This window comes from Chrysemys picta, chromosome 25, assembly GCF_011386835.1.
Source record: "Chrysemys picta bellii isolate R12L10 chromosome 25, ASM1138683v2, whole genome shotgun sequence".
NCBI lineage: Eukaryota > Metazoa > Chordata > Testudines > Emydidae > Chrysemys > Chrysemys picta.
Window position 1 is genome coordinate 4,112,264 of NC_088815.1, and position 12,578 is coordinate 4,124,841.

General features: G+C 50.6%; 1 protein-coding gene across 5 annotated transcripts in view; it reads right to left on the minus strand.

Annotated features, from left to right (window-relative positions):
* Nucleotides 1–7,312: 7,312 nt before the first annotated feature.
* Nucleotides 7,313–12,578, minus strand: part of FZR1 (fizzy and cell division cycle 20 related 1) — a 34,337-nt gene continuing 29,071 nt past the window's right edge. For all 5 annotated transcript variants that reach the window (XM_042841414.2, XM_005283810.5, XM_005283811.5 and 2 more), the window contains 2 exons: nucleotides 12,075–12,167; nucleotides 7,313–10,867 (listed from right to left, as the gene is read on the minus strand). In XM_042841414.2, the coding sequence (XP_042697348.1) occupies nucleotides 10,826–10,867; nucleotides 12,075–12,167 (135 nt within the window). In that variant the 3' untranslated portion in view covers nucleotides 7,313–10,825. The remainder of the gene's footprint in view (nucleotides 10,868–12,074; nucleotides 12,168–12,578) is intronic.

Below are 12,578 nucleotides of genomic sequence, written 5' to 3' on the forward strand. Positions count from 1 at the left end.
GGGATAATGGCCCCCAAAGAGACCATGCGGAACTTCAACTTTACTACGAATTTGTTGAGTCCGCGCAAGTCCAAGATGGGTCGTAGACCTCCTTTGGACTTGGGGATCAGGAAGTAACGGGAATAAAATCCCCTGCCCCTTAACTCTACTGGAACCTCCTCTATGGCCCCCATAGCAAGGAGCGTGGAAACCTCCTGTATAAGAAGTTGCTCGTGAGAAGGGTCCCTGAAGAGCAGGGTCCCAGCTGCTGAGTTCCAGGCCGAGTTGCAGAGAGATCCCTCCTTGCGGAAGATAAGGGACCTGGCCGACCTCAATGCGGTACAGACCATGGGACGAGGTGGCCGGAAAAGGTTCCTGTGGGAGAAGGGGTTCCTGTACCGAGAATGGGCTCCCCCAGGGAAAATGGAGTCAGGGGGGATCAGGAGGCAGCTGGTGGTACCCCAGAAGTATCGCCGCCAGCTGCTGTGCCGGGCCCATGACATTCCTCTCTCAGGGCACCAGGGAACCTGGCGTACCCAGCAGAGGCTGCTACGGAGCTTTTACTGGCCTGGGGTCTTTGTTACTGTCCGACAGTACTGCGGATCCTGTGACCCCTGTCAGAGGGGGAGGAAGGCCTGGGACAAGGGGAAAACAGCTTTAGGACCCTTGCCCAGCATAGAGGAGCCTTTCCGGAGGGTGGCCAAGGTTAAAAGGGCGGCTCTAAACCAAGAGAGCCCAAAGCACAGACCTCCAGACTGGAGCGCTGGGAGAAGACCCCAGCCCAATTGGAGCCCCAGAGGTATGGGGGTGGAAAAAGGGCACAGGCCACATAAACCTTCCCACATGCGAACTGCAAGTGCCATCGAGCACCCCCGACCTAAGGGGGGGCGTGAAACTGGAGAAGCCTGGTGTAATTCTCACCAAGGAATGGGAGGGATGCGGGGGCATCCATGGGAACGGGGGTAGGTTCGAACTTCCCCGGGTCACTGGCTAAAGTGACCCTGCTCAGTTCGGTCTCGAAGGGGGGAGATGTGACGAACTGGGACTGTTCTTACTGTGGTGTGTGAATGCTGACAGGGGAGTGTGGCGAGGATAGTCTGCCCGAAGGCGCATACCTGAGCGTGTAACATGAGAACCCAGGAAGGGGTTGGAGGCCAGGTGACACCTTGGCCCGGGAAACTGAACAAAGGCTGTGGGAGGGGTGGCTGAAGGCAGAGTCGGGGAAGCTGGGTGGTGAGATGGTGGGGAGGCAGAGATTGCTCTGTCCTCCCAAGGGGGGCTGGGATGCCCTGGGACCCCAAGATGGACCTAACTGAGGGGGTCCCTGTTGTCTGTGCCTGCAAGACCTGTCCTGGACTGTATTCCTGTCATCCAAATAAACCTTCTGCTTTACTGGCTGGCTGAGAGTCATGGTGAATCGCAGGAGGCCAGGGGTGCAGGGCCCTGAGTCCCCCAATACTCCGTGACAGACGGGGCCAGGCTGAGGCGCGCTGTGACTGGGGGGCAGCCTGAGGCGCTGTGACCGGGGGCAGGCTGAGGCGCTGTGCCCGGGGGCAGCCTGAGGCGGTGTGAGGGGGGCAGGCTGAGGCGCTGTGACTGGGGCAGCCTGAGGCCGTATTGGCGAACCGGGAAGTGGGCGGGCTCAGCCGCCCACTACAAAAGGCCCCTCCCCCAGCCTAGCAGGAGGGACCACTGGACCCAGTACCAAATGATTACGTGGGACAACTAATAAAAAAACAGGGAGCGAGGTGACGGTCATAGGTTCAAAATCAGGGAACCAGATGGGGACACCGAGCAGAGAACCCCGGACAGCGCCCACTGCTCCTCGAAGGTGGCAAGGGAGCCAGCAGACGCTGCTGTGACCGAGGGCAGCCTGAGGCGCTGTGACCCGGGGCCAGCCTGAGGCGCTGTGACCGAGGGCAGTCTGAGGCGCTGTGACCAGGGGCAGCCTGAGGCGCTGTGACCGGGGCAGCCTGAGGCGCTGTGAGGGGGGCAGTCTGAGGCGCGCTGTGACCAGGGGCAGCCTGAGGCGCTGTGACCGGGGGCAGCCTGAGGCGGTGTGACCGGGGCCAGCCTGAGGCACGCTGTGACGGGGGCAGCCTGAGGCGCGCTGTGACTGGGGGGCAGCCTGAGGCGCTGTGCCCGGGGGCAGCCTGAGGCGGTGTGAGGGGGGCAGTCTGAGGCGCTGTGACTGGGGCAGCCTGAGGCGCTGTGACCCGGGGCCAGCCTGAGGCGCTGTGACCGAGGGCAGCCTGAGGCGCTGTGACCGAGGGCAGCCTGAGGCGCGCTGTGACCGAGGGCAGCCTGAGGCGCTGTGACCAGTGGCCAGGCTGAGGCGCTGTGACCGAGGGCAGCCTGAGGCGCTGTGACAGGGGCAGCCTGAGGCGCGCTGTGACGGGGCCAGGCTGAGGCGCGCTGTGACCGAGGGCAGCCTGAGGCGTTGTGACCGGGGCAGCCTGAGGCGCTGTGACCAGGGGCCAGGCTGAGGCACTGTGACCGGGGGGCAGCCTGAGGCGTTGTGACCGGGGGCAGCCTGAGGCGCGCTGTGACCGGGGGCAGCCTGAGGCGTTGTGACCGGGGGCAGCCTGAGGCGCGCTGTGACCGGGGGCAGCCTGAGGCGCGCTGTGACCGGGGGCAGCCTGAGGCGCTGTGACCGGGGGGCAGCCTGAGGCCGTATTGGCAAACCGGGAAGTGGGCGGGCTCACCCGCCCACTACTAAAGGCCCCTCCCCCAGCCTAGCGGGAGGGACCACTGGACCCAGTACCAAATGATTACTTGGGACAACTAATAAAAAAAAACAGGGAGCGAGGTGACGGTCAAAGGTTCAAAATCAGGGAACCGGATGGGGACACCGAGCAGAGAACCCCAGACAGCGCCCACTGCTCCTCGAAGGTGGCAAGGGAGCCAGCAGACGCTGCCCAGTGGAACTCCGCCCGGAGACGTGAGACCAAAGAGGTATGGAAGTAGGCCCCACCTGAGGCGCTGTGACCGGAGGCAGCCTGAGGCGCGCTGTGACCGGAGGCAGCCCTACCGGAAGCGTGTGGGACTCCAGGCTTCAGTCCTGCCTGAGGCCCGCTGGGACTCCAAGCTTCAGCCCCATTGGAGGCTCTCAGGGACTCGCACTTCAACCCGGCAGGAGACACAGGGGGGTTCCCAAACATTCATCCAGCTCCAGTCCATGCACCTGAATTTAAGGCCTGGAAGCGGGAGCCCGGCTGCCTCGGGCTGACAGCCAAGCAGCCCCTGGAATGCTACCCACCGCCCCAATCAAAATCTAAAATGGCCCCCTGGGTTACAGACCCTGCAGTTCAAATGTCTGAGGCTGCACATTTCCTGTCTGTCTTGGAGAAACCTCTTCTGAGTGTCTGTTTGTTTCCTTTGCTGTTAACCGGGGCTGCTGCAGGAAGCAGGCGGTGCCCTCCGCCCCTCCCTCACAGGTGCCATTTTTACAGGAGAGAGGAAAGAGTTCAGTGGCTTGCAGCAGCTCTGCTCTTCCCTTCCCTCTACGCTTGGGACAAGGAGAGGGCTCTTGTGCCTCTCCCTCTTCTCTTCCTCCCTGCACCCCTTCGGCCCCGCTGGAAATCGCGGCTTCAGAGCAGTGAAGAGTCCCAAGAACTGCAGGAGGAGCAAAGGGGACCCAAGGGAATCCCACCGCCTGTGCTTTCGAGGACGTGTTATGGCACCGTGTTTAAAAATGGCAGCAAAAAAAGGAAAGTTGACACTGAAAACTGTTCATTTAAAGCAGAGGGGACTGACGCTGACTGTTTTATTTTCCCACAACCCCCAAAGGGGTCGACCAGTGTGTTTAATTGGTACAGAGACTGGCTGGTGTTAAAACCAGGTGCATCAAATGACACTACAAAACAAAGCATGTAGATTTTGACCACAAATACCCACTGACTTCCTGTTTAAGATGAGACAAGATTGCTTCATTAAAGGATGCATTTTTTCAGAGCATAAATATTATTTCAAAGGCTACTTGTGCTCAGGAAAAGGCAACTGAAACTTCATTAAGGTGTGTGGGGGTAACGGCAAAACCCTTTGACAGATGCGGATGTTATTAAGCAGTGTATGGTTACTACAGCTGAAACCCTTTTTACAGAGAAGAAAGACAGTGTTGTCACCTTCAGAAAGCTGCCAATCTCAGACAACTGGGGAGATGCTGCATTTCCCAACGTTGCTAAGCCGCCGGGACACTGCAGATGTGAATCAGATGGCATCATCTCTGGCCAGGCTTCTTCAAAACTTCCAGCTGAGATTTCAAGATGTTAAAGACATCGTCTTGTGTGTAAGGAACCCATTTGTGGTACAAGCAAATGGTATTTGGTGTGATCAAGCAAAAGCATTCTTTCCAGATTTGAAAAAGCAAAACTACAGCTGGAGCTTACTGATTTACAAGTGGATGACGTGATTAAGATGCAGCACACTGAAACTACATCTGAAACTTTCTGGACAACCCTTGTGCTGGACTCCACGTATCCGTACTCGAGGAAGGTGGCATTTACCATTCTGGCTATGTTTGGCACATGTGCGTGTGAGTCGCAACACTGAATAACATTAAATCTCGTAATTGCTCTGTTCTGACTGATCATCATCTGTGCAGTCACCTCCGTCTCGCCTGGACTGAACTCACTCCAAACTTCAAGGCCCTTGGCCAGCAGAGGACCTGTCACTTTTCCCACTGCTGGCGAGCACTAGAGTCGTTATACATTATTCAAACCCATTTCATTTTAAATGTGTGTTGCTGTATAAAATTACATTTTCAGTAGTGATACTACAGTTTTAACAGGGATTTTGCACTAATTCATGATTCTTTTGCTTAATAAACATGTAGGTGGGTGTGGATTTGTTATTGGAAAGACTTGAATCATAAAAGATAAAGAGTTCATGTGTACTAAGTGTTATTTTCTTTCAAATAAAACTGATACTTATGTTAAATAAACCACAAAAGGCCTGAAAAGTTTTGAATATGTTTATCTATATGTAGATGTGTCTACATTACAATAATTGTATTTGACAAAACTCATTCAAAACTTGAAACAGTTGTCTGAAAGAGTTTTTAATGCTAATATTTGCATGTTTGACATTTTACTTAAGTACTTTCTCAAAGTCTCAGATAAATTACATCTTTCTTGGAGGTTATTTTTAGGTTATATAGTGGTTTGATTTTATTTTACACTTAATGCAGTAAAAATATAAGCAATATAGGCCCTGGGTATATTTCACAGCATTGTATGTGTTGAACAGGGGCACTTGTGTTTCTCTGGGAGTCCAGAACTTGACTACATCTTGACCAAGAAATTTGGATCTTGACAAAAAAGAATTGACTACCCCGCTCTACGGAGATCACAAGCAATTGCAGGAGCTCAATCAGGCCAAGGGCTGGCCCCAGCACACCTTCCAATACACATGCTACTTGGGGATGCACACTGTGACGAAGTGGGGGGTTTTCTTGTTTTCTGTGGAGTTTCAACGGTTTGCATGCGGAGGGGGTGGGACTCAGTTTTCCTGGGTATTACTGGTTTAACAAGGTCAGGGGAGAGGGAGTGTGTTTTGTAGAGGACTGGAGAGAGGACTTGGGGACCCAGCCGATGGCCGGGAGGATGGATACCCCAGCGACCGGTGACCTGGCGACCCAGAGGCCCAGCTGAGGAGACGCAGCCGGTTCTGGCCAGTGGGAGGACAATGGGCTGCAGAGTGAGGACCCAGTGACCTAACCAGCCGGTTCCAGCCAGAGGACAGAAACAAGGAGAGGAGGCCCCGCTTTACGACCCTGTTTACCTGGAGAGAAGACAATGGACAGAGGCGGGGCCTGAGGCCGGTGATCTCAGATGCCCAGGTGGGAGCAGCGGGGCTCTGGGCTGGAGAGGGGGAGCAGGCAGAGCCCACCTGGATGCAGAGAGACTGGGATGTGCTGGGCTGAGGGAGGCCAGGCCTGAGAGTTTCCTGTGCTGTGTTCAACTCTCAATAAATCCTCCTGTTTTATGCTGGCTGAGAGTCACTCCGGTCTAGAGAACAGGGTTGCATCAACCTCTTTGGGGGTGCAGGCCCGGGGGGTCCAGAGCAAGTGGACTCCGAGGGGGGCCATGGCGAGAAACAGGTGTGCTAGGGCTCCGAGAGGTGCGGCTCCAGGAGGTAGAGGGGCCTGACCCCAAGAGAGAGTGGACCCCCAAGAAGGGTTGTCTCACTGAAAGGGGCACCCCCCACGGACCGCACGGGGCCAAGAGTGGGCACGATCTGTGAGTCCGTGACACACACTCAGGGATCCAATTGCAGAACATGCTCCTTGCCATCCTGGCCCCATTTTTTATTCAAAAACTTGTTGCTGTTTAAGAAGATTTAGGGGAGGCAGGAGGAGAGAAGAACAGACATGACCCACCCTGAGTCTTTAGCCTCAGACCCCTGCTGTAGATTCTCTGGCCTGGATTCTCCAGGGGAATAAAACATGGGAGCCAGAAGTCACCAGGCCAGAAGTGTGTCCAGTGGAAGGAGTGGCCCAGGCAATGTTCAGGGTAGCATTACTGACATCATTTAGTCAGTAAAATAGCTTCCGCTGTCCCAGCCACACATTTCGTGGCTGGGACGATAACGTCTCATGTTCTGTTCTAGCATCCCAAAGCCATGCTTTTGTGAGAAACGTGTTTAATCTTCAGCGATAGCCAACAATCTGGGATTTGTATTGGGATCTGTACAATAAGAGTCCAGTTCATTAGCAGTGTAGTTAGCGGTCAGATCTAAGAGGCAAGGTTTGTATCTGCTTAACAGTGCTGACAAATGCTAAATGGATGGGTCCCAGGTCTACATGCATAAGAGCATTCATAGTAAGAACAAGAGACTAAGACTGGCAGGCTAGTCAACATACCAGTTCCCTCCACGTGACTTGCATCAACTGGCTTTACTGGCTCAATCAAACCCAATGCTCTGAGAAATCTTATTAGAGCAACAGAAGCCATCACAGCCATGGGAGAAAGGAATGGAGCAAGACATTCAGATTTTCAGATCACAGCATTGGGAGGTTTTTTGTTATTTGTTTGGGGTGGGTTTTTTTTTGGGGGGGGGGGGGGGGAGAGGAATGAATCATCACTTGATTTGTAAACTAATGAAATGGTTTGGAATAGAACAGTTTGAAAAGTGACCTGGAGCTTCATATTTACACAGTCACTTTCCCTCTGGCCCTGCTTCTCCAAAATCAGACCCTCGCCCCAGTGAAGTCAACGTGGCCGTGTGGGCGAAGGGCACGCTCATGTACTTGAGCACAGGATCCACACAGCACTTTAAAGCACAACATTACTCGCAAGTTTCACGTGAAGCTTTAAACAAAGCGACACCAGGCTTAAATTCACAATGTATTTAATGCCAGTTACATTGCTTTACATGAAAAGTTACAATGGTCTCTATTTTTGTTTTTTTCACCATATGATGCTTTATATGTAACAATGCCACAAGTTCTTAGAATTTACCTGCATAAACTCTGGGGAGACCTTGCAAACTGCCTGAACTGTACAAGTCAGAAATGTTATGGTTCATACATTGAAATAAGTGTACGCAAGTTTTTCTTTTTCCATTTACAACACTATTGAACACACTCCAGACAGCCAATCGCTTCACACGAGTTGCATACATGAGATTCTAGACACAAACACCCCCAGCACCCCCTCCGCCCCCCCCCCGAAAGATACCTTTTGAGGACACTCCACTAGCCCCAGCAAACTACCTCCTTTGGCAACTGTATGGGAAACAAGGAATTTGTGCTGGTATTTTTTTTATATCCACTAAAGACGGTTTTTAACATTGCTCTACCACCACCCCTCCAGCCAGGTACCCAATACACTCAACCAGCTATGGGATCAGGAATCAACTACTCATCCCTTCTAAGCAGAACAGTAGGAGCACAAAGTAACCTGTCCTGCCCAGCCTTCCGAGCAGAGGGAGGATTAGGAACGGGATTGTTCTGAAACAGTGCGACAGAAATAATGCTGTTAGAAGCAGAGAATGACAAACTGAGCGTATAGAAGGATGGTCCCTCTTGACTGAGAGCTCTGTCGAATGCAATTCTCTGCTTGAGATTTCAGTGCAACACACAAGAAAGCTCCATGCGTAACTGCAGCACAGACTCCAGAGCATCTAGATTTCTCTGTGGTATTTCCTCCCTCCACTCTGGGGATTACTTCAAAACCAAACCCAACACTGCAGGTCTAAAGGAAGAGGACTGTCTGTTCCCCTCTCCTTTCCAAAGCAAAGCTTGTCTTACCCTGAGTTCGAATGTTCCTTTTACCAGTTGCCTCAGCAAGGGGGGCTCTCTGATGTAGGGCACACACGCCTAGGCTGATCACGCACCTGACAAACAGGAAAGCTGTTGTGGTATTGGGGCGGGCAGAGGGGATTACTGTCAGGATAGTTACCAGGACCACTGCACAACCTAGCCTGTACCACTCCTTCCCGGCCATCCCTGCACACACCATCAGACTGTCCACCTTTCTTCTGCACAAGTCACTTTCCACGTTTTCCTCCTCATTAGGTGGACACTTACACAACTTAAGCAGAGACAAATTTACTCCCCTTTCAGGGATGGTTTCCTTGTTTCCCTCCATTTACAGATTTTTCTCCAGGAGGAAAATGTTTTGTGGGTGGTTTGGACACTGAGCTAGGGGACTGGGGAACAGTTATCCCAAAGCACAGATCGCAAATGAGAAACTAAGCCACAGAATTAACTTGCGGCCATATTCCCCCTCCCAGTCTCTGACTCAAGACATGCATTACTTTCCTCTGGTCCTTTCTCCATCATAATTGCCCCAAGGGGTGGAACAGGCACCCATTACAGACCATATTTCACTACAAGTGATGCCTTTAATTCAGACATGCTTGCCTGACTTAATGATCTGACAGGTTAACAATTCCTTAGTGCTTTAGTGAGGCGACGGATCAGGATGTCAAACATGGAACAAGCAGCAAGAGAGGAATCAGGACACCATTGCAGACCATGTTTACAGTGCCTTGGAATTTTGTGGAGAGAACCAGAGTAAAGCAGATCTGTGCTGAAATGGTTTTTTGGAGGAGCGTGGGAAGGGGGCGGCGGGACTATTCAGGTCCCATTTTTGGCTTCAAGAGCTCCAACGCCGTCAGCTTTGCTACGGAACACCATGTTGAGAAGCACTCCTAGTACCCAGAGACCAACATCCACGCGTTAGCTGTAAATGGCACACTTGGTCAAGGCTGTAGTGAAATGGAATCAGAGTTCATAGCAATTCTCTTTGCCAGACTTGCTACCTGAAATTTGCCCTTTCTAAAGGGGTCGCTGCTGCTCTAGAGAAGCAGCTGTCTCCCACACCTTCCCTCCCACCTCCCCCCCACCCCGGGCAGGCTGGTTTCGCAAGAAGGTATCTGCTTACACACTATGTACAACAGGACAAGGTCTATATACACAATAGCCAAGAGAAGAGACAGAACTTATATCCAAACATTTTACAAAAGGAGGCGAGGGGCCAGATGCACAGCAGGTGAGCATTGGCACATGTACAAAGTAGACAGGAACTGGCTGCTGCAAGCATAACAGCTTCTCTTTAAATTAAAAGCAAGACACCCACACACACAAACACACACACAAGTGCTTAGCATCACACCTCACTGCATTATTCCAACAAACTGGCAGGATCTCTCTCTTCCTGAAACTTAAAAATGGGCCTCTGGCTCTGACCTAATTGAAGTTTAAAAAAAAAAAAAAAAAGAAACACTTCGCCCTTGTCTAAAATACCTTGCACACAGACTTACAAACACATGATGTTTCTTCCGTCCCATGTGGAAGACAGGCAACAATCTTAAAGAACCTTTGTCTTTAAAAACAGATCCACAATAGTCTTTCTTTCTAAATCCATCTCAACGGCTTTTGTCCTCATAAAGACACTGCAGCAATCAGTCTGCAATAATTGGCACAGCATAAAACTCTAAATAAATACTCCTGGGTCTTTAAAAAAAAAAGCCATCGTTTCCCCATTAAACTAAAAGTCTTAGACCAGCTTTGAATGTGTAATATCAATAATTCTTTTTAAAAAAATAATCATCTCTTTGGATTGTGCAGTAATCTTTCCTTCAGAAGAGGCAGCTGCTGTTAAAATCTTTTAAAAAAATTCTCAGCTCCATTATTTTAGCCAGATACTAAGTGTGCTGAAAATTAAACTCTTAGGTGAACGTCCATGTCAAATATTAGTCATGGTTTTAAATGGAAGAGAAAACTGTGTGTCTGAGGAAAATAAGCAGTTCTCCTTTTTTCTACTTGGAATATTAGTCCCAAGCAAACACAATACCCATTCTACATGCGAGAGGCCTCTTCCCAGCTCTAACTTTTGTCCTCTCCCACCAGTAAAATTTGATCAAGTCTGGCTAACTCTGGCTTCCGAAGAAGTGTGTCAAATCAGAGAATGATGAAGAACCCAGAGCAGCATTCCAAACCCCTCCTCACAAACAAATCCACTCATCTCTCACAGAGGTTACAAAGCAGCAGTTGGGATGCCCTTGGCCTAGTCTTCCTTATCATGGTCCATATCACACAAGTTCTACCCAATATATAAAATTAGATACTTTAGTTTTTCCCTCTTGCACCTGTTCCCCTTTATGAAGAATGAATTCTTAACCCTTTGATAGTTGCATCACCCTCCCAGCCCCACCCCAAATACTGTCCAATATGGTTCGCAATCATGTATTTAAGAAGAATCTTGAAAGTCCATCCTCCAAACCCACTGGCACTCCCCTTCCCCTCTTCTGGTTGATGGCGAGAAGGTCCATGCACGCCAAGTTTGTGTTTTTCTCCTGGCACTTTGTACCGGGGTCTCCTGGTGTGCAAGTACGGGGTTTACCGTATCCTGGTGAAGAGATTCAGAACAGACACAGACTCCTGAAAAAAAATGAAGAGAAAAGTTTTGAACCCAAGATCCCCACTCTAAATAGTCACTGAGAAAATGAGTTGAGCGCAGACAGCTCCACCACACTGTCTCAGCCCTACTCCACACACATTCATTTCTGCCATGAAGCCAGGGCTCGAAGCAAACCAGGCCTATGGAAATGGTCTGGGGCTTGCGTGACATTAAAGGGCAAAGCTTCATAAGCATCCCCGAGTTTGATGTTGGTCAGAGATCAACCTTCCTGTGCCCATGCATGTATACGGGGTCCATGGGGACTGTGAGCATGGCAGAAGATGGTATGGGCTAGTTTTGCAGTATAAGTTTCTGTGAAACAGGGACTACTGCGTATGTCCTACAGTAGAGCCACCAGAAACCAGATGAAGAGACTGCCAATCAATCCATTAACTGCTGGTCTGTCTCTCCGTGGTCCCTCCGCATGATATCTTGGTTCCTGGCCACCTCTGCTGTGTCTCCACATCTGCTCAAGATGCCTTGAGACTACTTTTAAAAAAAAGCCCCGCAGAAACTTTTTGCTGACCCCTACTGAGAAGTCAACTCTAAAATGGTGACAGTTCTCAGGGACTTAAGGGAGTTTGATCCGGTCTCCTAAAGCCAGTGTGCCAGAACTGAAGAATATGTATACAAATGACACTGCAACAGTGTATTAAAATGCTAGGAAAGAACAGGCAAAGGTGGACACCCTACATCACTGCTACTTAAAACGAGTGGTATGGTGTGGCATGGCACCAGCATAACTACCAATGGTTCCATCTTAAGAATGCGACACCCAGCCTTAAATGGAGACCGATGGCCTTTAGTTGTACTATATTATTATGCTCTAATAAATTTGTTAGTCTCTAAGGTGCCACAAGTACTGCTGTTCTTTTTTTAGTTGTACTAGTTACTTTACTTATTCTGTGCACAGAGAAGGCCTCATAAATCACTACTTTCAAGTGAGGATCACAAACCCCTTAGCCTTTGATCAAGACTCAATCCCCCCAGCTGCTAAGAGAGAAGTATTGGGGGTATGATCACTGTACACACAGGTAAGTGGAGGAATACAAAAGCAGTGAAGTGACTGTCCAAGGTCACACAGCAAGTGACTAGAGCTGGATAGAAGATCCACAGCCTCCCTCCTAGAGGCCTCTCCCGCACTGGGCAGCGCCTGCCGCACAAAGAGGAACGAACGAGCGAGCTTACCTTGGTTGAGCGGGTTTTGCTGAAAACATTCCAGAACCGCAGGGTTTCATCTCCTGCTCCTGTAACTATGGCCTCCCCATCAGGAGACATTGCCTGAGGCAAGAGAGGAAACAAAAGCACAAACAGGCTTCAAAATACATGTCCCAATGTTGCTAACCGGAAGTTTAAAATGGAGGCCTCCCCCCAGCAGAATACAAATGTTCAGTTCCCTTCACCTGCTCACTAATGGAGGTAAACCAGGCCTAGCTGCCTTTGCTTCCCCCTGCCTTGTCACCACTGCCACAGGTAAGATGCAGCATTTTGGAAACAAGGCTTAGTTTATGCTGCTACAGATACATACGGGTCCTTCCCATTATCTCTGGAATCGCACCTCTCTTTATACAGCCAGAAGTAAGCTGTTAAGATGCCAACATCACCCTACACATGGTTAACAAATGAACTAGCCACAGTGTCTAGAACAGTGTGAGACAGGCTCAGCTGATCCCATTCTGTGCTGAAGCTTCC